Raw genomic sequence first — 27,834 nt, 5'->3', positions numbered from 1 at the left:
GGATGTGCTTATACTGAGTATTTTAATCCTGATCAAAAATCAGATTTTTCTTGCTTCTCACATCTTGGGAGACCCTTGGGAAATTTCTTTCAGCTTGTCAGTATGATTTCCAGCCTTTTGTATTTACAAGTTCTGTTTTTCTCTCTTGTCCTTTCTTTGGCTTTCTGCTTTTTTTTTTTTTTTTTTTTTTTAAGCTTATTTATTTTGAGAGAGAGAGAGAGAGAGTGCGCGCAGGAGAGCAAGAGAATCCCAAGCAGACTCCGCACTGTCAGCACACAACTCCATGTGATGTGGGGCTGGAACCCATGAACTGTGAGATCATGACCTGAGCCTCAGTCAGATACTTAACTGACTGAGTCACCCAGGTGCCCCAGCTTTCTGCTTTTTGAATTCTCTTTCTTTCTCCACTGTAGTTAAGAACTGGCATGTCTCCAAGGGATTTCTGTTGAGTTCTGTTGCTTCACACCCCCCCCCCCCCAGCATGCCAAAGATTTGCGTTTGAGGAATTCCCTGGATACCTGAACAGGGAGAGGAAGGTAGATCTCTCTTGTTGTTCCGTGTTGTTCTCAATTTTCTCTGTAGTACTTGTCTGTTCCATGTACTCTGTTAAGACTCATGGGCAAGTATTGCTGACTAGGGGCATACTCTTTCTGTGTCTGGGACCCTCCTGAAGAGGATTCCCTTTCTGCTAGGGATGAAATCAGCCCAGAATCTCTTCTATCGTATAAAGGATTGCTAACTTTTGAAATTTTAATTTAAGTTTCTTTAAATCCTGTCTTTCCCAGTGGGTATAAAAGACTATAGTTGTGTAGTTTATCTGGCGTTGGTGGGAATGATAGTGCCTTGCAACTTTCCACATTCTAACCAGAAGTGAAGTCCTTGGACTAACTTAGAAGACGTATTAAGGTCATATAACTGAGTGTTTATGAATCAAATAAAATAGCTCTTAATGCTCAAAAAAATTAAAATCCGCTCGCTTTATTATGTAAATATTTTTACCAGATGCCCTTTAAGTGTTTCTTAAATGCAAATCCATTTTTAAAAGAAAAATGTTTGCTCCCAGTGAGATAATACAAAGAATGTGATAAGGCTCTACAGGCTATGCTGGAAGAAGGAATTCTAGTAAATATTTTGAGCAAAGCCCAAAGTTTTAGAAAAGTTTATACCTTTTCAAGATAGTTATGAATTAAAAGACTTACAGTTTTCCTCAGCTCCTATTCATTGTCCTCTTGCATAACACATTTAGAATATGGTTATTTCTGGGGCGCCTGGGTGGCTCAGTGAGTTAAGCATCAGACTTCAGCTCAGGTCATGATCTAGCAGTTCACGAGTTCAAGCCCCACGTCAGATTCTGTGTTGAGAGTTTGGAACCTGGAGCCTGCTTCGGATTCTGTGTCTCCCTCTCTCTCTCTCTCTGCCCCTTCCCTGCTCATGTTCTCTCTCTAAAAAATAAATAAACATTAAAAAATATGGCTATTTTGGACATGTAAATTATTCTAAGGCTACTAAAAACTGTACTCCAGCTGGATATTACAATGAAAAAATCTAGACTTTTAATAATGACTAGCTATTTGTCTTTATTTTTCTAATATAGTTAACTTTCCTTTTTTCTCTCTCTCTCTCTTTTTAGGAATCCTAAAACCAAAATATTAGAACGAAAGAAGAAACATGGCTCACCATAATATGTTTCTTTGGATAGTTTCGGTCCTGCTTCTTCAGAATTCTGTATTAGCTGAAGATGGGGAAATAAGATCAAGTAAGAACTATCAGCATTTTTGTTATCAACAAATCGATTGTAGAAATCAAATTAGTGGAGCTCAAGCAATTCTTTTAAGGACCTTATTCTTACTGTCTTTAATGTTGTAATGCCCTAAAATAAAATGAATTGCTGTGTTATGTATTAACTGAGAGGAAAAACTTCTATCAGCGGTAATTTTGAGAAAATTCTGTGGTAATTGTTTATTTTACCCATCAGGCTTTGGAATAAATGGTCTCATATTGAGTTCATGCTCAGCCATTTATGAGGTTAGTGATGTGAAGACGAAGTATCTACCTCATAGGATGATTATCAGGACCATCCTATGAAGTTACCTTATAGAGATAATGAGATAATCCACGTAAACAGGATAATGCATTTTAATGGCTTAGCACAGTGACATCTGAGTAAATGGTGATTATTATTCTGATTGCCTGTAGGAGAGCTTGCATTAGAGAAGGAGGGTTATGTTAATTGCTGTTCTGCTACCCAGGCCATTATTTATAGATATCATGCTTTTTTAAAAAAAAACTTTGCTTATAATCATATTTGAAAACTCATAGACACCCTACTGTAAATTAATTATGGTTTCTCTAACACTTAAATCATATGGTTTGACAACTTGCTAAAAATTTATTAAAACAATAATAAATTTAATGTTTATATAACACTTTTATAGGTTAATCAACCCAAGCACTATAGAAGGTAGATATGCTTTGGTTTTTTGGGTGGGAAAAGAGATTCAGCAAAATTTAAGGGGCTTACCTAATGTCACACAGCTGATTAGTGCCATAACTAGTATTAGAACTATGCCTTTGCTCTTTAGTCCATTTTTTTTTCCCCCGGTGACACTGGTAATTCATCTCTCTAAGGAAGAAGTCTCTTGGAGTGGTATTTTGCCTAGCTTTTATAAACGGCAATACTTGCTTTTGTACCCATGTTCTTGGCTCACCTGGCAGTTGTGAAATATATGCTCCGTGGCTCTGGAAAGGGGTATGAAGGGCCAAGAACAACCTGGTTAGAGTTTATAAATACTGAATCAAGTGGCACACAGACACTAGCAGGTCTAGACAATGAGTCTCATAGCATTGAGGAAGGACAACTCTAAAGAACTCTGTAAACATAACTTGCCTGTCCTTTTGTGTCTCGAATGAAAGCAGATGTCTGTAATCCCAGTCCAGCTTTCAAAAAACCCCAGAAGAATTGCATTCCCTTGGGTTAGAAAATTCGCCTCTGGGGCAGAATTCCATTTCTGCTGTCCCTAACCTGAACCCTGGCTGTGGTCACCATGGCAGAGGATGTTGGAATAGAGTCCCTCAGGCTTTTTTGGACTTCCCCACCACCTTAAGAGTGGCATCATAATCATGGTTACAGTTTTGAGATAAATCTATGTTTTGGCATTGAAAAAAGTTTTTGGGAGGGGGGAAGTAATTTCTTGACTGCATGTTCACCTGACAATAGTGTTTGTTTTTGCTGGTTACTGTGTTGGGTGAGTTAATTTTAAAATTGTGGCATCTTCCTGTGAGCCCTGTCATCATCCTAGATATGGAAGTAGACAAAGATGAGGAAAAGAATGGAAAGGAAAGCAGAGAGAGATTGATTGATTGATTGATTGATTGATTGACTTTACTCCTAAGGAGATATGAAAATGCAAATACTAATTGTCAGTAAACATTGCTTTTTCCTTCACGACTGTCCTTTGCAATTGTGATATCTCATTTGCAGTGTCTATGGAAAATAAACCATTATAACTTTAAATTGGGCATCTGATCACTACTTAAGGGAGACCATTGATTTGAGTAAAAACACAAGACTTGCAACAAAATTTGTTGTCATATTACCTTGACTCATCTCATTCTCTTCCAACTTACCATCTCCAGGGATATGTGACCTTTATCATATGGGCCATAAACAGTAGTATTTTTGTTGCTTTGCAGAAGTGAGAGAAAGAGAAAGCAAGTATGGCTGTTCAGCATGCTCTGTTTCCATTTCAAACTATTGGAATTACTTAAATGAACCAGTTTGTCTTTTGGGCAGTGTTTGACTCTTATCTCTGGGCCTTGGCACTTGCTGTCCCCTCTTACTAGGAGGTCCTCCTCTTCACCTGGCTACAGCTCTCCTTTCAGACCTCAGACTCCCAGTCAGCTTTCCCACAATATCTACCCTGGTTTTCCACAGTTAGGTTGCTACCCCCTCCTAAATGTTCTCAGAATACTTTGTACTTTCCCTAAGCAGCCAGTTGTCTGTCTTACTAGACTTTGATATCTATTCGAGATATCTTATGTATCTTTGAAGCTGGTACCTAGCAGGATATCAAGCACAGAGTAGGTATTTAATATATATAGACTGAAAGAATGAAATAGGGTTGGAGGCATGTTGTGCAGTGTGGAAAAGACCAGTAAGATTTTTTCCCCCACAACTGCTTAGAACTTGTCTAAGTGTAACTTATACCAACGGTAGTTTTTTATTTTCCTTAATAGAAATGTAAGGTGTGCTGATCACATGTGTTTCCTGGCATCTTGAAACGAGAATCCTTATCGCTCTGGAGAAATAAATAGCTTTATACTTTTGAACATAGATTCACTTAGCGCAAGTATATTATTGGCTGACAATGAGATATTGGACCTGCATTGGTGATCTCAGTTCATTAAGCTTTTATTAACTATATTAAAGAATATGGATCTTTTTTGACTAGTTGAATCCTGAAGTTGGCAGAAAGTTTCTTTTTAAATTTCTTTCCCTTATTCGTTGGTTTATTTTATTATTGTAAATACTTCAGGTTATCGGTAAACGAACCATATTTCATTGATAACTTAATGCTACTAGTGTATAGCTGAAAATAATTTATTTGCTTATTTTTGTGTTTTCATTTATTGGGTGGGGAAATAGAGTAAAATGGTGCTTTATGGTAATACCTGCCCATACAAAGAGATATCTAGATATCATGTCATATACATCATGTCTTTTTTATTCCCTACTTTTAAAGCTCCGTCATTAATCCTTAAATTAAGATAAAAGAATTAAAAATGTCAACAAAAATAATAGCCCTCAGAAAGAATTTTCATGAGCTAGGCGGTATATCTTATTTAATCCCACATAGCTCCAGTGAACTGGTTACTTTAAAAAAATTTTAAGCTTTATTGAGGTATAATGGACATAGGAAATAGTAAGATATTTGAAGTGTACCTCATGGTGATTTGATATACATGTATGTTGTGAAAGGATCTCCCTCCCCCAGTTGGTTACTTAAAAATCATGCAGTAAAAACTGCCTATGCTTTGCTTTTTATACAGCAAATGTGCTCTGATGGTTTTCTTTTTCACTTAGGTTGTCGTACGGCTCCAACAGATTTAGTTTTCATCTTAGATGGCTCTTACAGTGTTGGTCCAGAAAACTTTGAAATAGTGAAAAAATGGCTTGTCAATATCACAAAAAATTTTGACATAGGACCAAAGTTTATTCAGGTTGGAGTGGTCCAGTATAGTGACTATCCTGTATTGGAAATTCCCCTTGGAAGCCACAATTCAGGAGAGAACTTGATGGCCGCAATGGACTCCATACACTACCTGGGTGGAAACACAAGGACCGGAAAGGCCATCCAGTTTGCTCTTGATTACCTTTTTGCCAAGTCCTCACGGTTTCTGACTAAGATAGCAGTGGTACTTACGGATGGTAAATCTCAAGATGAAGTTAAGGATGCAGCAGAAGCAGCAAGAGACAGTAAAATCACTTTATTTGCTATTGGTGTTGGCTCAGAAACAGAGGATGCAGAACTTAGAGCTATCGCCAATAAGCCTTCATCTACTTACGTGTTTTATGTGGAAGACTATATTGCAATATCCAAAATAAGGGAAGTGATGAAGCAGAAACTTTGTGAAGGTAAGCCTTAATAGAATCTGGAAACAATTAATAATTGCATTTTCTAACATTTTAGTATAACCTGTGCTTATTATACCAGTGTAGTTATATTTAATGTCAAATTATCTATGATGTTAGAACTGAAATGAACGCTTAGTTTTGTGTTTCATTTATTCTGGATAAAATTACTTGAAAAAAATCTACAGTTGGAAAATGTCATACTTTGTTATATTTGTTGCTTTTTGTTTTTGATCACAATATGTGTGTTGTAGAGATGGTAGAAATAAAGACACATAAACAATATGAAGAGGGGTGCCTGGGTAGCTCAGTTGTTAAACATCCAACTCAGGCTCAGGTCATGATCTCACGATTTGTGGGTGCAAGCCCCACATGAGGCTCTGCACTGACAGTGTGGAGCCTGCCTGGGATTCTCGCTCTCTCCTTCTCTCTCTGCCCCTCCCCCAGTTCACGCTCGCTCGCTCTCTCTCTCTCTCTCAAAATAAATAAACTAAAAAAAATATGAATCCATGTGGGGTGCCTGGGTGGCTCAGTTGGTTAAGTGTCCGACTCTTGATTTTAGCTCAGGTCATGATCTCATGGTTCATGAGATGGAATCTGCATCTGGCTCTGTGCTGACACTGCAGAGCCTGCTTGGGATTCTCTCCCTTTCTCTCTCTGCTTGTCCCCAGCTCTCTCTCTCAAAGTAAATAAATGAACCTAAAAAAAAAAAAAAAAAAAAAAAAGATCAAGAATATGTATAAATCACACATGATCATTATTACTCCTGTTAATGAGTTTTTGTCTTTTTCATTCCAGTCTTTCTCTTTTATTTCAGCGTGTCTGAGAATTTATTCATGTGCCTAAATGAGAATAATATTGTATATATTATTTCATACTCTATTTTCTTATTATTTTATATTCTATTACTGTGTGTATAATTTTCATCCTCTATTAATGTGAAAGCAGACAATCTCAGTCTCCTAAGATGATTTATTGAATAATTTTTCTATTTTTGCATGTTTAGTTTTTTTTTTTGTTTTTATTTAAATTCTAGTTAGCTAACATACAGTGTAATATTAGTTCCAGGTGTAAAATTTAGTGATTCACCACTTACGTACAATACCTAGTGCTTATCACAACAAGTGCCCTCCTTAATACCCATCACCCATTTAGCTCATCTCCCCACCCACCTCCCTCCAGTAACCATCAGTTTATTCTCTACAGTTAAGAGTCTGTTTCTTGGTTTGCCTCTCTGTTCCTCCTGTATTCATCTGTTTCGTTAAATTCCTCCTATGAGTGGAATCGTATGGTATTTGTCTTTCTCTGACTTATTTCACTTAGCGTATACCCTCTAGCTCCATCCGTGTTGTTGCAAATGGCAAGATTTCATTCTTTTCTGATGGCTGAGTAATGTTCCATTGTATGTATGTATGTGTATATGTCTGTGTGTATGGATAAAGAAGATACATCTTCTTTATCCACTCATCAGTTGATGGTGTTTAGTTCATTTCTAAGTTTTTCTACTATAAATAACAGTGAATATTCTTGTACAGAATTCTGAATGAGAATCTCTCATTTCTTCCAAAAACAAAGGTCAAATTACTAATATTATTAAAGCTCTGGAAAAATGTTAAAAATTGCACTTGAGAGAGACTTAAATTTCTATGGTTAGTGAGAGAACATTTGAAAATATAGTACTTATCAGTCAGTTATTTTTATATCATTCCATGAAATCTAACTTTGTGTTTATGATAACTCCGTGGAAATGGAAAAGTTTGTATTTTTAGTAAACATTAATGCTTTTAGGATATACACATGCTTCTGTTCATATTACTTAGGGGGAAAGTAATTTGTATCTTTTATTTTTAATATTATAGTCATTTAATATACAATATACCTAAAAATAATATTTGTGTAACATGGAAAGGCTTTTTTTGCCCCCAGTTTACCTACAAAATCTTCAAAAATAGGTTGGTTAACATTTCATAGAAATATTTCTAGGGGCGCCTGGGTGGCTTGGTCGGTTAAGCGTCCGACTTCAGCTCAGGTCATGATCTCATGGTCCGTGAGTTTGAGCCCCGCGTCGGGCTCTGTGCTGACAGCTCAGAGCCTGGAGCCTGTTTCAGATTCTGTGTCTCCCTCTCTCTGACCCTCCGCCGTTCATGCTCTGTCTCTCTCTGTCTCAAAAATAAATAAACGTTAAAACAAAATTTTAGAAATATTTCTAAATGATTGTGGCTTAGAAAAAGTTTCATTTCTCTTTTTTCTTCAAATTTGTTTTGGGTATATAGTACAGAAAAAACATTTAATCATTTTTTTTATATTATTTAAGAAGGTATAGAAATTAAGCATTTTATTTAATCAAACTTTTAAAAAGGTACTGTATCAAGTAGAAAAGGTCATCACAGGGTTTTTTTTTTTTTTTTTTTTAATGTCTCTAACAGTTAGACTGTGTTGACTTTTGTCATCTTGAACAGAACAGAGGGGTGTAGATTTGTTTCCCAGTTGTATTGAGAAATAATTTGACATACATAGATGTTTAAATGCTTTGTCATATTAGAATTAGAATTCTGTGGTTTTGAAGCTAGGTATATATTATTATTAAAATAGACTTTTCATGGTGATATTTTACTATTTTGTATCCTAAAATAAAATTTGATTAAATATGTATTTGTACTACTTCAGAGATTTTTTGTAGATAGGTATTTTGGTAAATGTATTCTATTTAAAAAATTCTAATTACACATGAAAGAGTAGCTGTGCTTAAAAGGGGTAAAAAATTCTTTTTACAGACTGGAAATGTCCAGTCTGTAAAAACAAAAAAAAATTAAATTGGAAATCTTGCCAAAAATCTCTTCATGCACACTCAAAGAAAGAATGTAAGTAATGTCTGTGTCTATTCAGTTCACAAACATGCTGTACAATAGCCATCTTTGAAAATGTGGTTTTTTGAAATTGTACTTAGGGCAGTATATGAGCTTCTTTGAACTTGACTTTTTAATAACTGTATTAAACTATGATTAATGCATTGCTGTAATCATGTAATTTGTATTTGAATCATTTGACAGTTTCCTTTTTTTTGACAAATGGTTAAATTTTACCTTGAGGTGCTTATCATATAGGATTACCATTTCCTAATATTGTTCACCTTTATACTCTTGCTGTGATTTGATCCACATTGAGCAAAATATTATTCACCTCTTTGTTCTCACATGGATTATTTCATCTTCATAGACTACCATTTCCCTGAAGGTGCATTCTGCAATACATTCCTTATTTCAGGATGATCTTTTTATAATAGGCAATGATTTCTTTCTTTATCTGAGAGTCCAATTTTTTTCTTTTATTCCTATTCTTTTTTTATTGTTGTAAAAAACCAATAAGATCTAATCTCTTAAACATTTTTTTTTTTTTTAAATTTTTTTTTTTCAACGTTTATTTATTTTTGGGACAGAGAGAGACAGAGCATGAACGGGGGAGGGGCAGAGAGAGAGGGAGACACAGAATCGGAAACAGGCTCCAGGCTCTGAGCCATCAGCCCAGAGCCTGACGCGGGGCTCGAACTCCCGGACCGTGAGATCGTGACCTGGCTGAAGTCGGACGCTTAACCGACTGAGCCACCCAGGCGCCCCTCTCTTAAACATTTTAAGTGTATACTACAGTATTGTTAACTACAAGCACAGTGTCATACTGTAGATGTCTAGAACTTTTTCATATTTCGTGACTGAAACTTTGTGCCCATTGAACAGCCACTCCCCATTTCCTTCTTCCTCCCACTCTCGCAGCCCACCATTATACTTTCTGTTGTAAGGAGTTTGACTCCTTTAGATATTTCATAAAGGTGGAATTATTCCGTGTTTGTTCTTCTGTGTCTGGCTTTTGGGATTTTGATAGAGATGCATCACTTTGGGTGATAGGGAAATTTTTACAATATTAAGTTTTCCAATCTGTGAACGTGAGATGTTTCTATCGTTGGTGATTTCTTCAATTTCTTGTAGCAGTGCTTTGTCATTTTCAGCATTCAAGTCTTTCACCTCCTTAGTTAAGTTTATTCATTAGTATTTGATTACTTTTGCTTCTCTGCTAGTACTTTCAATATTAAGTTGAATAGAAGTGGCAAGAGTGGGCATCCTTGTCTTGTTCCTGATCTTTTTTTTTTCCATTTGAAATTTATTTTATTTTTTTTTCAATATATGAAATTTATTGTCCAATTGGTTTCCATACAACACCCAGTGCTCATCCCAAAAGGTGCCCTCCTCAATACCCATCACCCACCCTCCCCTCCTTCCCACCCCCCATCAACCCTCAGTTTGTTCTCAGTTTTTAAGAGTCTCTTATGCTTTGGCTCTCTCCCACTCTAACCTCTTTTGTCTTATTCTTGATCTTAAAGGAAGAACTTTTAGTTTTTCACCATTGATTATGATGTTAACGGTGGGCTTTTCATATACGACCTTTATTATGTTGAGGTAAATTCCTTCTTTTTTTATTTTGTGTTTTATTTTTGAGAGAGAGAGAGACAGCGTGAGCACGGGAGGGACAGAGAGAGAGGGAGAGAGAGAATCCCAAGCAGACTCTGCTCTGTCAGCACAGAACCTGATGCAGGGCTCCATCTCACCAAACTGTGAGATCATGACCTGACCAGAAACTCAGAGTCAGATGCATAACTGACTGAGTCACCCAGGCGTCCTGGTAAATTCCTTCTTAATTTGTTGAGCGTTTTTGTCACGAAAGAAGGGTGAATTTTGTCAGATGTTTTTTCTGCATATATTGAGATGATCACGTAACTTTTATGCTTTATTAATGCGGTGTATCACATTAATTTCTTAGGTTAAATCATTTTTGCATCTCAAGGATGCTGTTGAATTCATTTTGTTAGTATTTTGTGTAGGATTTTAGCATCTGTATTCATGAGGAATATGGACCTTTAGTTTGCTTGTAGTGTCTTTATCTGGCTTTTGTATCAGGGCAATGCTGGCCTCATTAAAAAAAAAAAAAAAGTTTAGAAGTATTTCCTCCTCTCCAGTTTTTTTAAGAGTTTGAGAGGGATTGGCATTAATTCCTTAAGTGTTTGTTTGAATTCACCAGTGAAGACACTGGTCCTGGGCTTTTCTTTGTTGGGAGATTTTTGATTACTGATTTAATATCCTGACTAGTTACAAGTCTTTTTCTGCTCTAATCTTAATTATTTTAAAGATTATTAAAATAGATTATTTCCTTCCTCCTCTTAATTTTGGGCTTAGTTCTTCTAGTTTTTGATGAATAAAGTTAGGTTATTTATTTGAGATCTTTATTCCTTTCTAATGTATGTTTTTATCACTATAAATTTCCTTCTTAGTACTGATTTTGCCACATCTCAAAAGTTTTGGTATGTTGTATTTTAGTTATTGTTTGTCTCAAGATATTTTCTAATTTCTTTTTTGATTCGTTTTTTGACTCAAGAGCATGTTGTTTAATTTCCACATATTTGTGAATTTTCCATTTTTCCTCCTATCATTAATTTCTAATTTTTATTCTGTTGTGATTGGAGGATGTACTTGGTATGATTTCGGTCTTCTTAAATTTGTTAAGACATTTTTTGACCTAACATGTGATCTGTTTTGGAGCATGTTTCATTTGCACTTGAGAAGAATGTGTATTCTGCTGATATGTGGTGGAATGTTGTGTATATGTCTGTTAGCTCCTTTTGGTCTATAGTATTGTTCAAGTCCTGTGTTCCCTTTTCGATCTTCTGTCTGGATGTTGTGTTTATTATTGGAAGTGGCCTATTGAAATCCTTACTATGACTGTGTTTTCTGTGTCTATTATTTTTCTCTTCAGTTCTGCCAGCGTTTGCTTTAGATACCTGGGTGGCATTATCCTGGGTGCCTATATATTTGTAATTGTTATGTCTTGTTGGTGAATTGACTCCTTTATCATTATATCATGTCCTTCTTTGTGTCATTTGAATTTTTGACCTAAAGTCTGTTTTGTCTAAGTATTGCCACCTTTGCTGTATTTTGGTTACTATTTGCACAGAGTATCTTTTTCTACCCCTATACTTTTAGCTTGTGTGTCTCCACAGTCCTAAAGTATATGTCTTATAGACAGTACATAGTTGGATCTTGTTTTTTTCCATTCAGCAATTTATTTGGGAATTTAATCCATTTACATCTGAAATAGCAAGAGGGAAAGATTTAATATCACCATTTTGTTAATTGTTTTCAGTCATATGTTTTTTGGTACCTTCTTTTCTTTCTTTCTGTCTTTGTCTTTCGTTGACTTTTTTTTTTTTTTTTTTTTGGTAGTGACATATTTTGATGTTTTTCTTATTTTTTTAATGTATCTTGTATAGGTATTTCCTTTGTGGTTACCATGGGGCTTATGTAAAATATCATGTAGTTATAGCAATCTATTTTAAGCTGATAACTTATTAACTTAATTTCATTCACATATACTCTACATTTTTGCTTCTCCCTGCCCCCCTCACACTTTGTCATTGGTGTTATAAATTACAACATCTTATATTGATATGTGTGTGTACACTGTATTAGCATATTTTTACAGTTACGGTTATTGTTTATACTTTTCTTAAACTTCTATTTCAGAGTTTAAAAGAGGCTTACATACCTTGGTTACAGTATTATGGTACTCTGAATTTGTCTATATATTTACTTTAACCAGTAAGTTTTATATTTTGCAATACTTTTGTGTTGTTTAATGTTTTTAAATTTCAACTTAAAGGACTTTCTTAATATTTCTTATAATGTCAATCTGGTGGTGATGAACTCCCTCAGGCTTTTTTTAATCTGGGAAGTTGTTTATTTCTCTTGTGTTTTTGAAGAACATTTTTGCCAGATATAGTATTTTCATTTGGCAGTATTTTTCTTTAAGCAAACACTTTGAGTATATATCATCCCATTCCTTTGTGGCCGGAAAGTTTTCTACTGACAAATCTGCCAATAGTCATGGGGTGGGGGGGCTACCCTTGTATATAACAAGTTGCTTCTCATGCTGCTTTCTAAATTCTCTCTCTCTCTCTCTCTCTCGTGACAATTTGATTATAATATGTCTTGATGTGGATTTCTTTGAGTTCTTAAATTTGGATGTACATTTCATTTCCTATATTTGAGAAGTTTTTGGTTATTACTTTAACTAAATCCTATCTCTTTCTCTCCTGAAACTCCCATAACATGTATTTGGTATATTTAATGGTGTCCCAGAAGTCATTTAGGCTTTCTTCAATCTTTCTCAATCTTTGAAATTTTTGTTCCTCTGCTCCAATAGTTTCAAATGACCTATCCTTAAGTTTTCCCATTCTTTTTGTCTGCTTGGTCAAGTCTGATTTGGAGCCTCTCCAGTTCTTTCCCCCCAACCCCCCCCCCCCCCCCCGTTCAATTACTGCATTCTTCAGCTTTAAGATTTCTTTTTGGTTCTCCTTTATATTTTATACCTCTGTTGGTATTCTCATTTTGTTTATGCCATCATTTTGTTGAGCTCATAGGGCATCTTTATGATGATTTTTTTGAATTCTTTGTCAGATAATACACCTCCGTTTCTTTAGGGTTGCTTCTGGAGAGTTATTCTATTCCTTTGATAGGATCATGTTTCCCTGTTTCTTTGTGTATCTTACAGCTTTGTTTTGGGATCCACACGTTTAAAAAAAATGGTCATCCCTGTCAATCTTTACCAGTTGTCTTTGTACAGGGGAAGTCCCTCATCAGTTAGTTTGTCTAGAGATTTGAGGGAATCTCTGAAGCCTTTTTGTGGAGGGATGCCATTTCTTTGGGATTGAGTGAGAAATTTCTTAATTAGAGAGGCTTGCTATTTTTTTCCCCAGGAGCTCATAATCTCTCACTCCCTTTAGTATTTAAGTTTTCTCTCTCTTTAAGTTTTCTAGTTCTGTAACCATAAGCTTCCCCACCTTGTTCCCAGTGGGCATTAGGCATCCAAAGTATTTTGGTTCCCTGTCATCATGCTTAGGCAAGAGCAGTATCATTTCCTCAGGTAGCCCTTGGAAAAGCTAGAGTGCTGGATACATGCTCCACTATTTTCTCTTTCTCCGGAGGGAGAAGATTCCAGTTGTATGTTTCTCTTGATCATGCTGAGCCATGCTAGCCACAAAAAGCTCCCTCCTCCAACCTGCAACTGACTCTTCTTTGTTTTCAGCAGTTTCCAGGCATCTAAATGATTCTGGTTCCGTCAGTGCTCTAAATGAGGTGAGACTAAAACCTGTCTCTTGGGAAGCCCCCTGGAAGCATGCTTCACTCTTCTTTTTTCCACCCAAGGACAATATAAGCTAGGGCTTTCTCTCCTGGCACTTACTTGTACAGGCTTGGGGGAGGGAATGTTGTGGGTACAGTTAATTACTCATATTACTTGTTTCAATGAGGCTGTTCTTAGCTTTGTGTTCACTTGGGATATTTCAACTTCGCAACCCAAATATGGAGTTTTCATAAAGGTATTTTTGTCTGTATATTATTGTTAAATCAGTGTGTCATTGGGGGAATGTGGGCTGGGACTTCCTATTCCTCCATCTTGCTGACATCACTCACTCTTCTGTTTCTTTGAGTAAATCAGGTTCCTTATGTGTCTTTAAGAGCATCCAGCAGCCTGTGGCTTGAATTACTCGGTTTTAGGACCCATGTTTTAATTTAGGTATGTTGAGCTTGACTATGCACAGGTTCAGGTAAAGAATAGTCTCTCAAAAACTACTTGTGTATTCTTACTGTTCTGTTTCCTGCCATCTTGTCTTTTGGATGATGCGGGAAATTTATTTTTTAGGAGAGTATATTATGTTGACTTGCTCAAATGGGGCCAAAGGCCAGATGTCAGAAGATAATTAACTATGCATCTTCAGCCTTATCTTCTTTGAGTGAGTCAGTGAGAAAGAGAGACAGATAGACAGAAAGAGAGGGTGAGTGCCTGCTTGAGTGGAACTTTGGTATCTTACATGCGATAAAACTTAGAGGCTCTTCTCCTGCCAGTTCTTTCTACCATAATGCAGTTTAACTTGGAATGATGTTTAGGACTTCTGAATTTCTTTTCCTCCCATCAAAAGCTGCTCATACTTTGTATAACTGCTCTTTGCTTAGAGATTGTTGGATCTAATTCAAGCCTTACAGCACTTTGCAATAGTAGCCTAGTGCATTGCCTTATCCTACTTCTATAATTCTACCTGTATTTCATTAGAAGTCACAAAGGGTAAGGACACACATATCAACAATCATGGCCAGAACAACTGAGATATTTTTGGAGGTGGCCAGTATTTTAGCTTTCACGATTTTATAACATGTATGTGATTAACTTCTCTGCTGTCTTATAAAACTGACTGACTTACATTCTTCCTCTTTACTATTGGTATACATATAGTATGAATTTCTGACCACTGAAGTTAGGCAGGAAGAAATGGGGGATGGGAGGTGGGATAAAGTTTCATGGATAGGAAAGGATTGAGTATAATATTCCATAAAATCTCAACAAACATCAGGGGAATCACTTTGTATTCTATCTGTAGATGGAAAGGATTTGAATCTAATCTGAGTTGAAGGGAACTTACATTGTGAGGGACTTAGGGTATATCCCAAAATAAGAATTTTCCATTTAATTGGAGAGGCAAGAGCTATGTTTGCTACAAATAAAGAAACACAGTAAGCTTATAGTTTACTTGAGAATTGATATTTGATTATTCATTGGAAAAGTAGAATGATGATGGCATGATTTAGAAAATTGACAAATTATGGCATACAGATCTTGTTGTTAGTGTTTATGATTAGATCTAGATGCAGTTGTATGAGTTAATTATGACTAGGAAAGGAATGAAAGGCAAAATATTCAGAATAATTTTCATTAGGAGTGTTTAAAGCTTGTACGGATAGCCCATTCTCCCCCTCTTTTCTCTCTTTGAAATATCATGTATAATCTCTGTCCCCTAATTATGTATTTCATTTTCATAACACCTCCTTCCTTTTAAAGTAGCAGCAGACATGCTGGTAGAGATAAAAAAATTGGTACAACAACTTGGGAAAAGCTTGTGGCATCGTCTGCTAGAGTAAAGCATATAGATCCCCTATGAAACAACAGTTCTACTCCCAGATATATGACAACGAGAAATAAGTTCATATATTTACCAAAAAGCATCTGCAAGAATTTCCATAACAGCTTTATTAAAAATAGTCAAAAACTGTAAACAACTCAAATGATCGCCCACATAAAAGTGGATCGATACATCATAATACACTATAATTCATACAGTGGCATACTACACAGCAACAAAAAAAGAACAAGTCACCGTTAGGTGCAACAACATGGATAATCCCACAGATGTTTGTTGAGCAAGCAAAGCCAAGTAAAAGAGTATACTCTATGGTTTATTTATATTAAGTTCAAGAATGGACAAAACTAATCAATGATAGAAATCCTAACATTGGTGGCCTCCGGTCATGGTGGTTATTGTCTGTGAAGGAACTTGAGGTAACTTTTGATGGTGTTAGATGTGTTCTTTGTCTTGTCTGGGTACTAGTTATATAAGCATGTAAATATGTGCCGGTTGATGTGCAGTTGAAATTAGGGCATTTTATTGAATGTAGATTGTACCTTAATAAAAACATTTTTAAAAACTCCATACAGGGGCGCCTGGGTGGGGCAGTCGGTTGAGCGTCCGACTTCAGCCAGGTCACGATCTCGCGGTCCGTGAGTTCGAGCCCTGCGTCGGGCTCTGGGCTGATGGCTCAGAGCCTGGAGCCTGTTTCCGATTCTGTGTCTCCCTCTCTCTCTGCCCCTCCCCCGTTCATGCTCTGTCTCTCTCTGTCCCAAAAATAAATGTTGAAAAAAAAAATAAAAAATAAAAACTCCATACAATGTCTGTTAAAGTAAAGCACTGTCTGCTGATTTTTTTTCTATAGACCTGAGGCTGTATGATTATATGGTGCTCCAGCCCAGTCTCTGGAGTCAAACTCAGGTCTAGGTTTGATTCATAACTTTGTCAACATCACTTTCTTGAAGTGTGATCTTGAGTTAAGTAACGACTCTAACTTTGGTGATAAAGGTCATGTTTTATGAACATTAATATCCATGTATAGGAGGAACATTAGGGACATGTTAAGATGGTTAAGGAAAAAAAAAGCAATGGTGTGTATGTTAAAATGATACATAACTGCAATATCTTACAAAAGCTCTGCCAAATTAAAAATGAAACAAGGAGTAAAGAATGAGGTAAAGGAATTATACACATACTATTGTCTGGGTGTGTAAAGGCAAAACACATTACCCTTTCTCCATCTATAGTATTCAAGCAGGAATAACCAAGAAAATTCATTACATTACATAATCAGTGCTTTTACAATGAAAAATGGCAAAACCAGATGAGTTATTTGTATAATTTTTTTTTAAATTTTTTTTAACATTTATTTATTTTTGAGACAGAGACAGAGCATGAACGGGGGAGGGTCAGAGAGAGAGGGAGACACAGAATCTGAAACAGGCTCCAGGCTCTGAGCGGTCAGCACAGAGCCCGACGTGGGGCTCGAACTCACGGACCGCGAGATCGTGACCTGAGCCGAAGTCGGACGCTTAACCGGCTGAGCCACCCAGGCGCCCCATGTATAATTTTGTAAGACTTTAAAATTGTACTTTCTTAACTATTTATTAAGCCAAAAATGATTTTTACTTTTTGTATTTTTCTTATTGTTAAAAATAATATATTCTATGATCAGTGAGGCTACTTAATGGTGCAAAAGATTCTGACTTGTCTGGTTGGTGCACAAGTTATACTAAAGAGTAATAAGAGTCTCTTGTTCTCATTGATTTACCGCTGAAATCTGTACTTACTGTCAGCCATGCATCTGGCAGACATCTTCCTTAGATGAGAACTGTTGACTCTAACCTAGATTTCAAGGCAGTGGGATTACTTGATGGTGAAGGAGAATGAAATTATTCAATCTGTAATGAGAAAAGAAATTGTGTGATGATGGGGCTACCTTCTTTCTTACTTAACTAATCTTTGGTAAGAGGCTCTGTGCTTCCATAATTTATTTTGATTTTGTGATTTTGTTATATTTATTATTATTTGCTATTATATTACTATGTTATATTAATTATTAATACTATAATTAATATATTAAATATATTATTATATTTTTAATATGTGATTTAGTACCTTGTTACTAAATTGAAACAATGGTGACTGTACTTTCTTTTAATGAACCTGTACATGATATTAAAGTACATGATATAATAGACATTCAGAAAGGCAAATGTATTAAATTGCCTCTGAATACCATTGAGGGGTGTGTATCAATTGGACATATACTCATGTTTGCCTTATCATTAAAACCAAGTTCAATCCGGGAAGTCTTAAGAAGTTGGCTTGCACAGATCTGCACCAGAGGCCTCAAAGGCAACTCTATTTTATTGGACTATCAGGTGTGGATCAGTAAAATTACTTTTGGTTTCTGACCACAGATCTTGATAGAATTCCTTTGTTCTGAATAAAATATTTGACTTCTGGAGAGGGGCAACGTATAAATAATGTGGCAATGTGGAATTAGATTAAATAGGCACTTAGAAAGTAGGCCAGATATATTTTGGAATAATGTATTCATTAGTGTTCCTATGATGTTAACTTATAGGTGGAAAAGTATAGCTGGAATTTGTTCTAGTTAGACTCAAGACATAGGTTTTGTGTCCTTGTCTGTGGCAGAATTTTAAATAAAACATGTTTTTATGACCTTGGTAAGACTGTATTATATTACTAAGCCCTGAGATTTAATAGAAAAGCAAATTTTTTTTCTGTGTTCTATGGATCATTTAAAAATTTTTTGATTTGAGTATAATTTTAAGGCCAGGTGTACAACATAGTGTTGGAAAAGTTTATACATTATGTTATGCTCACCACAAGTGTATCTACCATCGGCCATTATATGACACTATTAAAACATGATCAGCTATGTCTCCCACTCCCCTTTACCTGTATTGACCATCTCCCTACCTCCCTCTACTCTGGCAATCATCGATTTGTCCTCTGTAATTACAGGTCTGATTCTGTCTTTTGTCTATTTCTTCATTTTATTTTACTTAATTTTTTTAGATTCCACATGTAAGTGAAATCATGTGGCATTTGTCTTTCTTTGACCTAATTCCCTTAGCATACTACTCTTTAGGTCCATCTATGTTGTTGCAAATGGCATGATCTCATCCTTTCTTATGGCTCTGTAATATTCATGTGTGTGTGTGTGTGTGTGTGTGTGCGCGCGCGCGTGTGTGTGTGTGTGCGTGTGTCACATTTTCCTTATCCATTCATCTATCAGCAGACATTTAGGTTGCTTTGATATCTTGGCTATTGTAAACAATGCTACAACAATCATAGGGATGCATCTAATCTTTTTGAATTCATATTTTTGTTTTTGGGGGGGGGGGGTAACTACCCAGTAGCAGAATTATTGGATCATATGGCATTTTGATTTTTAATTTTTTGAGTCACCTCCGTACTATTTGACATAGTGGCTGTACAATTTACCTTGTCCTCTACACTGTTCCTTACCAACACTTGTTATTTCTTGTCTTTTTGATTTTAGCCATTCTGACAGGTGTAAGTTGATATCTCATTGTGCTTTTGATTTGTCTTTCCCTGATGATCAGTGATCTTTTCATGTCTTTGTATGTCTTCTTTAGAAAAAAATGTCCATTCATGTCCTTTGTCCGTTTTTTAATTGGTTTGTTTTTTTGGTATTGAGTTTTATAAGTTCTGTGTAAATTTTGGATATTAACCCCTTTTATTGTATATATCATTTGCAAATATCTTCTCCCATTCTAAAGTAAAGTGGATTAAAGTTCTAAATGTGAGACTTGAAGCCACAAAATTGCCAGAAGAGAATATAGTCAGTGATATCTCTGATATCAGCTCTAGCAACATTTTTCTAGATAATTATCCCCAAAGGCAAGAGAAAGAAAAGCAAAAATAAGCCATCCAAACTGAAAAGCAGACATTGCTGGACCCTAGTGTTTAAAATAAATAGAATAATCTTTGCTCATGCCAGAAAGCATTCCTATTCTGAATACTCTGAACATATAAGTGTAAAATGAAATTGAAACTGTGTAGTTGGTATAGGAAATCATTTGTGAAGTTAGGTCTTCTGTTTTGTTTACCCTTGTTCCTGAATGCATTCCTTTAAAATAACTTGGTATGTCTAGATTGTTCTAATTACTTATTGTGGGTGTTATAACAGGCTCCCAACCCAGTCTCTCTTAGCATTTGACTTGCCTCGTGTTTAGAATGATAAGTTCCACGTTTCAGTACTTGTTTCCAGTTTCCATACTTCTCTCTAGATGTGGTTTATATACTTATGCATATATTCCTTTTTTCTACACAATGGGGGAAATTATTTCCCTAGGTTTCCGCTGAAGTTTGTGCAGAACTGTTGGTTGTTCCATACATAAAATAATTGCTCCATCTATAAAACGTAGCATTTTATGTATGGAAGCTTCTTTTACCAGTTTCCTATAACTAGGTATATACAAACATAATACTGGTATCGGAGCATCTCAACTACCTTTTTTTTCAGTTCCCATGTATTAAGATATCTTACTGTTCTCCTTACAGGTGAACAAATTGGGAAGAAAAATTACCTTCAAGAAAATATAGTTGGTTAAATACATTTTTCCTAATAAGATGTGCTAGGTAGCAATGAAAACATGGCTGTATGGTACATTCTTGATTTCACAAGCCATGCTACACTGTTCCCCCATGAAATTGTGGGGATTACAATACAGTGTAAAGGACTTTGTTATAGCAAAAGCATGAACACAGTAATTGCTTTATCCCCTGCACTTATGGGCCATTTTGGAGTCACAAAGCACTTTCACATACATCACATTCGATCCTCAGACAATCCCTGTGAAGGAGATCATTGTTCCCTCTTCACAGATGATAATCCAGAGGTTCAGGAGAGGTTAAGAGAGAGGCTTAAGTCTAAAGCTAAGGTTCTTGTTTGAAGTCTGAGATCTTTATCTAACATCTTAGAATTTCTCATTTGTAAAGCAAATCAAAGGAGTAATTCAGATCTAAATATTCTTATGATGTAATGTTTCACACATTTTCTTTCCAGCTGACCTTCTTTCTTTTGTAGTTTTAAATCAAATGCGTCTGAAATGAGGCTTCATATATTGTTCTGCATACCTCCCCCCACCGCCTGCCAAAAAAGAACCCCTGCATCATGACAGGAATTATTTAATTTGATTTATTTATGATTTAAACTCTAGAATATAGTGTTATTAGGAACACATTCCCTGCTGTTCATGTTTTCATTGGGAGTAACTTCAACTAGACTGACTCTTCTGACCTCTCTCATCCCTTTCTAGCTCCTTACCTGTGAATGAGAAAATGAGTTTTCAGATTAGTGAGTTTGTTAAACGTCACTGGTCGTGGTTGGCAGTGTGCCTTCGGTTTTCTTCTCCTTGAGTCAGTGAGCCTGGGGAGCTAGTGTATTCTGGCTTCCTCTCTAGACCACGTATGAGCTTAATGGGCAGACCCTGCTTCTGAGGTGGGAGAGGGAGTAAGTGAGCCCTGCGTTGCTGGGATGGTGTGGGCGTTAATCATGGTGTGCAGTCTCACGAAGCTCACTGGATCAACGTGTTTGCCTCATTCCTGTATCTCCCCATAAGTTAGCTCCAAGCTTACCAGAGAAAGAAGGTTGTAATTCATTGGGTCACTTCAAAACTTAAGACCCGAAGAGAAAAATGTCCCTCCTTTTCCAGGAATACTTTTTATTTTATTTCTATCAAACCTTTATTTTATTTCCAGTATTCTATGGTGTAAGTTATGACTGTATGTGTTAGGCTCATAAAATCCATCTCATTACTTTTTATTGTATTGTAAATATGATACTTTTCCCTCTTCTTAATGTTGTGTAAGAATGATTGTTTTAAAGTATGTTTAGTGGAGTTCTTGTTTTATTTTGTTAGCTGCTCTATAAAATGTAAGCAGTCATGCTCAATATGTATGTTATATGAGGACTTTGGAAGAATCTGAAAATACTGCAACATATCTACAGAACAGCTTAATTGCATTCAACCATGTAAAATTTTCCACGTAATTTTAGGTGCTAGTTTCTCAGCAAAAAGCATGCCATATTTTTATAACATATAGACGATTGTATAATAGAAATCTTAATGATTTTTCTTAAGGAAATAGTCTTTATTTATAAATATGATTAATGTAATAATATAGTTAATAATAGGTGAGATAATAGCTTCATTTTGAGTACTTTCATGAACAGAAAAGACCCACAGTTTTTTCCAGAGTAATAGAAACAATGTGCTTTGAACTGTGGAATTATTAACTGCTTAAACTGGAAAGAATATCAAGAACGACACCTACTTTTTTTTTTACCCCTCAAATGCTGTGAATGCAAGAATGGAATCTTAGAGTTCATCTCCTAGATCCAAGAAATTTAGAATTCTGCAAGGTCATGTGACAAATTAACACCAAATACTGGATGAGAATCGTGAATGCCATTCCAGTCTTCTCCTACCCCACTGGTATCAGGTTGCTTCATGTTCAAAATAGTGAAGTAAAAACATCAACATGGTGTTGTTCTTAAAACGGTACATTAGCAAGTGTTTCTTTTATATTTCTGTTTTACTTTTATCCCTTTTTAGGGGGAAAAAGACTTTTGAGACTTCGAATGCCAAAATCACTCCTGCATATTTTTTCAGACAATGCATTTACATCCATTTGTGTGCATATGCAGATTTTATTATTTTCTCTAATATTTCTCCTTTGACAATTTTTCTTTGTCGAAGTAATCTGTGACTAATTAACGTTTACTGCTTTTGCTTTGGATTTGTAGAATCTGTTTGTCCAACACGAATTCCAGTGGCAGCTCGCGATGAGAAAGGGTTTGATATTCTTTTAGGCTTGGGAGTAAAGAAAAAGGTTAAGAAAAGAATCCCACTTTCACCAACAAAGATAAAAGGATATGAAGTAACATCTAAAGTTGACTTATCAGAATTCACAAGGTAAACATTATGACATTATGTGTTGATCTGACTTCTTTTTTTTTTTTTTTTTTTTTTGGTATGTCTGTAGATATGTTGAGAATTCTTTAAGCTTATGCATATTCTTCTTTTTCTAGCAATGTTTTCCCAGAAGGTCTTCCTCCATCATATGTATTTGTCTCCACTCAGAGATTTAAGGTCAAGAAAATGTGGGATTTATGGAGAATTTTAACCATTGACGGAAGGCCACAAATAGCAGTTACCTTAAATGGTGTGGATAAAACATTACTGTTTACAACAACCAGCATAATTAATGGCTCACAGGTGGTCACCTTTGCTGACTCCCAAGTTAAGGTAAATATGCCTGAGTATGAGTATAGTGGTATTCATGGTGGTATTAGCAGGTTTGTGTGTGTTTGGAGGAAGGGAGCCATAATTTTAACACGGCTGAAAGGATACTGACTTCATAATTTAATGTTGCTTTACTGAATAAAAGCAACAGATGAAGGAAATTTGTTTCTTTTTTTTTTTAATTTTTCAATATTTATTTATATTTGAGAGAGAGAGAGAGAGACAGAGTGCGAGCAGGGAAGGGGCAGAGAGATGGAGACAGAATCCAAAGCAGGCTCTAGGGCTCTGAGCTGTGAGACATCAGGACTGGAACTCATGAGGAGTGAGATCATGACTTGAGCCGAGGTTGGACTCTCAACCTACTGAGCCACCCAGGTGCCCTGAAGGAAAATTATTTCTTAAATGGGATTAAGGGGTGGGGCTAACTCACATTTTTTGAGTGCCTACTACTAGATGCCCTGAACGCGTAATTATAATATCCACCCAAGGAAGAAGGTATTGCTGTCATTGTACAGACAGAAAAAAAATGCAGGGATATTAAATCCCACCTCAAAATAACACAGCTAGTAAATGGTGACATCAGGAATTGAAGTTAAGTCTTGTCAGTTTCAAAGTCTGGTTGGTTATTCTTACATTACCATGTCCTACAAAATGCTGAGATAAAGACATTTGTTAGAACATCAAATACAGGTAGATAATGGGTAAAGAATTCACAATTATTGGGAGGGCATTTTGTTTCCCTAGAAGGAAGCTATATTTAATAAAATTGATAAACTAAAAATAAAAGTTTATTTTCCAAGTCAAATATGTTCAGAATACAGATGTAGTGATAAAAACAGTTATGTTTTGGTCATTATTATAATTATGGTAGTCTAACACTATATTGTATAATTTAGGAAGTGTACAAGGTTGTATATGAAATTATGCATCTATGCAATTTCATATGGTAAGCAGATTAAATTTTTAAAAACTTTATTTTTATTAAAGGTGAATTGCTAGGTTCTATAAGAAATCACAAATGAATAAGGCATATTTCATACCTCGAAGGAACTTATATATAATGGAAGATTGAAGGTCTCTGATATCTAATAGGAGTACTAAGTATTAGTGGAGTGTAGAGGGAAAGGTAGATTCTTTTTTTTTTTTTTTTTTCAACGTTTATTTATTTTTGGGACAGAGAGAGACAGAGCATGAACGGGGGAGGGGCAGAGAGAGAGGGAGACACAGAATCGGAAACAGGCTCCAGACTCTGAGCCATCAGCCCAGAGCCCGACGCGGGGCTCGAACTCACCGACCGCGAGATCGTGACCTGGCTGAAGTCGGACACTTAACCGACTGCGCCACCCAGGCGCCCCAGGAAAGGTAGATTCTAATACAAAATGTGGACAAGACTTATTAATGAGCTGCTTTTTGGATGGGACTTTGAAGAATGAATAGGATTTTGATGAAGAGAGCTAAGGATATGTAAGTCAGTGGTTCAGTATTGAGTAATCATGTATAATAAAATGCAGGGTTTTTATTTAAAGGGTAGAAAGTGGTGCCCCCTGTGTTTGGAGTATAAGATACATGAAAGAAAGAGCTAACAAGGTGTGAACTCAATTTATGGGGACCTGGAAACCATACACAGGGTTTTAGACTCATTCAGTGGATGACAGGATTCCATCTAAAAGCCTTTAATAGGTGTGCCATGGTCAAAGCAGCTGGCTCTCTTCCTTTTGCTTTCACAAAGAATACTTACATTTCTTTCCTGGAATTGGCATAGGTCCTGGGAATCCGGAAATTAATAAGGTGTGGTATCTTCTCTTGATGAAATTCTAGTGAGAGAGATTAATGGTAGTAGAGGTATGAAGAATGGCTTAGAGAGAGCAGGATTAGAGATGTGTTTGAAAATTATTTAGATAAAGCAAGATATCCATGAACCTAAACGATGGTAGTGAGAATGGAAAGGGAGAAGTGAATTTGAGTCAAAAGACATATTTGGTAGAACTTTGCGTCTGGTTATTATTAGAACTGAGGGGAGGGCAAGAGGTAAAGACACTTGTTGCAGTTTAGAAACTGAAGATATTATTATCTGAGGGAAACTGAAAGGAAGAAAGTTTTGGGGATAGTTCAAGTTCATTTTGCTTACACATTCTCTCAGTCTGATTGTGAAATATCCTGGTAAAATTATACTAGCCAGGATTAGAATTGCAGGTCCCATATGTAGGAATGAGGTCCAGGCTGTTGATGTAGATATGGGAATTATTCCATCGAAGTAATAATTGTCCTGTAGAAGTGGGTAAGATAATCAAAGGGGAGAATGAAAAAGGTCAATGACAAACCTGTGGAGAATGACCTCATCAAAGGGCAGGTGAGGAAGAGGAGCCTTTGAAGAAACAGAATAAGCAAATGGAGAAAAAGAAACGAAGATGATCAAGATGGTTTGAATCATGGAAGTTGAATGAGGATATCAAGGAAGATGGACTCGGTAAGGGTGCAAAGTTGCAATGAAGTAAATAGGATGAAGAATGGGAGAAGCCATTTGGATTCAGACATAAGGAACTTTTTTTGTGACCTTGAAGGAATTGCTTCAGGAAATTGATACATCTACTAATATGTAATGAATATGTAATGGAAAATGGGGATTAATTAATTAGTAGCGTTTAAGGTCCCGCTTGGGTCAAGGTGAATTAGTATATGGTACAGACCGTCTGTGTGGTATGGATTTATGGTTGGCAGCGAAGGAATGGGAACAAAGAAAATGAAAGATGGTTAGCATTTTGTTCATGAATGTTCCATACTTTCTTCCTATAGACATTATTTGATGAAGGCTGGCATCAAATTCGTCTCTTAGTAACAGAACAAGATGTAACTCTGTATATCGATGATCAACAGATTGAAAACAAGCCCTTACATCCAGTTTTAGGGATCTTCATCAGCGGGCAAACTCAAATTGGAAAGTATTCTGGGAAAGAAGAAACCGTTCAGGTAGATGAACAATGATTTGCTTTTTGCATTGTATAAAGTGGAGCTCTTGCTGTCCTTTGTGGTAGTATTTATGACATTTAACTGCATTTGACTTAATTATTAATTACTTTAAGACATTTAAAATGTATTCAGTTTATTAGTGGGATTTTGTATTTGAGTGTGTATTAAAATGCAAAGTTAGACTTAATAGATTTTATAGGAATTCTTAGAAAAATGTTCCCCTGGGTTAAGGGTAGAATTCTACATTCTTAGGAAACATTAATTTCATATTTCCCAGGAGATAACGAATTTGGAAAAGAAAATGTAAGATTGGAGCTGTGAGTAGGGGCTATAAAATTTGTTTGCAGCTGTGAGGATACAATAAGATGAATGCATCTTGGTGTTCTTTCTTCTTAAAACTAATTTTTGATATTTTTGAAATATTTTTGAAGCTGGAGTATCTATCTGTGGTTTGAGAAGTGTGTGTATAAAAAGATAGCCATTTCTTGAAAAATGCTTTGTTTGAAAAGGTGTGTCTTTCCCACTGTGTTTCTATTAAGACTGTGACATCCAAATTATGCACATGGTCTCTCTGTGTTAATGTTACATGTCAAATTGTAGTAAGTGTTTAAATAGAAACAGGTGTTTGGCCTACTCATCACATAACACTCCATGCCATCAACTAAGTGTCTGAAACGAAAGATGACTTCTTAAGCCGACTCTATTGTAATCAGAAATGTTGCAGAGATTTAGGATAAACACAGAAAGCCTGGGAAAGCTTTTAAGTGTCCTAGGAAATGCTCTGTAGACTAGCTCTTAATACAGAGATAATAATAAAAGCTTCACTGGGTTCCTGAAGGACATCAGAGATTTGTTTTTAGTGCTAGAGTTTTTGTTACGAATTATGTTGCATCACATCTTTAAACTGTATCTTAGGTATTCAGATTTAGTGTTTTTATGTTTTAGCTGAGTGCTAAACCTTACATAACAGCTAATGTATTTGGGTTGCTTTTATTAAGCTATTAGCTTGTGCCTCAATTTTAACTTGAGTGGGTTTTGTTCCTAGTTTGATGTCCAGAAGTTGCGAATCTACTGTGACCCAGAACAGAACAACAGAGAGACGGCATGCGAGATTCCTGGATTTGTGAGTAGGATGGATTATTTTCCCCCAAGTGTTGCTTCAGTACTTTCAGAGCAATAAACAAATGATAATGTGTGAGCCTTAATTAAATATACAGCGTTAATTTGTTTGTTAATTGTCAGTGCAAATAAAGTTACATTGATTAAAACATATTTCATAATTGAAATAAAATTATAATGTATCTCTGTACACATAGGAATGGAAGAGCACAAGGAAGTATTTTTTACACATCTCAGCGTGTGATATTTCCAGTACTCAAGTGAAGCAGGGCTGGGCCTGCTCTAGAAAAACATAGGATTCTTTGTCTGAATATGTAGAGTGTAAATACATTTCTATATTTCATTAAATGTGTGGACAGAATACCCCACACAGCACAATTCTGAAGAATAGGAAGTGATTCATTTTCCTGTTCATCAGCACGTTTTCTCAAACCATAAGGAATATATAGGTTTCTTTTTGTTGTTGTTACCTAAGTAAGATTTTCTTGTTTCTAGGTTATAAGCCACTTTCTATTTATGTAGCTATATTCATTAATGTGTTAGGAGGAAATAATTATAAGCTAAAATATTAGTCTGATTATATATGTCTGCTCCTAGTGTGTGTGTGTGTAATCAATCCCTCTCTCCTTGGACCTATATGTATGTGTGTGTGTGTGTGTGTGTGTGTGTATACACACATATATATATACACACATATATATTTGCTTATGTATATATATATACATATATACACATATATATATTTGTAATGCAAATAAGGCAGAATATTGTAAAAGTTTCCAGTGACATTTGAGCTCATGCTATAGTTCTTT

The 27,834-nt window shown here is 35.8% G+C and overlaps 1 protein-coding gene across 3 annotated transcripts in view; it reads left to right on the top strand.

Moving 5' to 3' along the window:
* Nucleotides 1–27,834, top strand: part of COL21A1 (collagen type XXI alpha 1 chain) — a 175,946-nt gene that overhangs the window by 47,394 nt on the left and 100,718 nt on the right. For 2 of the 3 annotated variants that reach the window (XM_045498591.1, XM_045498589.1), the window contains exons 2-7: nucleotides 1,631–1,756; nucleotides 5,084–5,635; nucleotides 22,438–22,606; nucleotides 22,723–22,939; nucleotides 25,730–25,903; nucleotides 26,949–27,026. In XM_045498591.1, coding sequence (XP_045354547.1) covers nucleotides 1,669–1,756; nucleotides 5,084–5,635; nucleotides 22,438–22,606; nucleotides 22,723–22,939; nucleotides 25,730–25,903; nucleotides 26,949–27,026 — 1,278 coding nt within the window. In that variant the 5' untranslated portion in view covers nucleotides 1,631–1,668. Of the gene's footprint in view, nucleotides 1–418; nucleotides 537–1,630; nucleotides 1,757–5,083; nucleotides 5,636–22,437; nucleotides 22,607–22,722; nucleotides 22,940–25,729; nucleotides 25,904–26,948; nucleotides 27,027–27,834 lie in introns of all 3 variants that reach the window. The other variant, XM_045498590.1, reaches the window with a different exon arrangement.

The sequence above is a fragment of the Leopardus geoffroyi genome, chromosome B2, assembly GCF_018350155.1.
Source record: "Leopardus geoffroyi isolate Oge1 chromosome B2, O.geoffroyi_Oge1_pat1.0, whole genome shotgun sequence".
Lineage (NCBI taxonomy): Eukaryota > Metazoa > Chordata > Mammalia > Carnivora > Felidae > Leopardus > Leopardus geoffroyi.
This window is presented reverse-complemented; position numbering and strand designations above follow the sequence as displayed.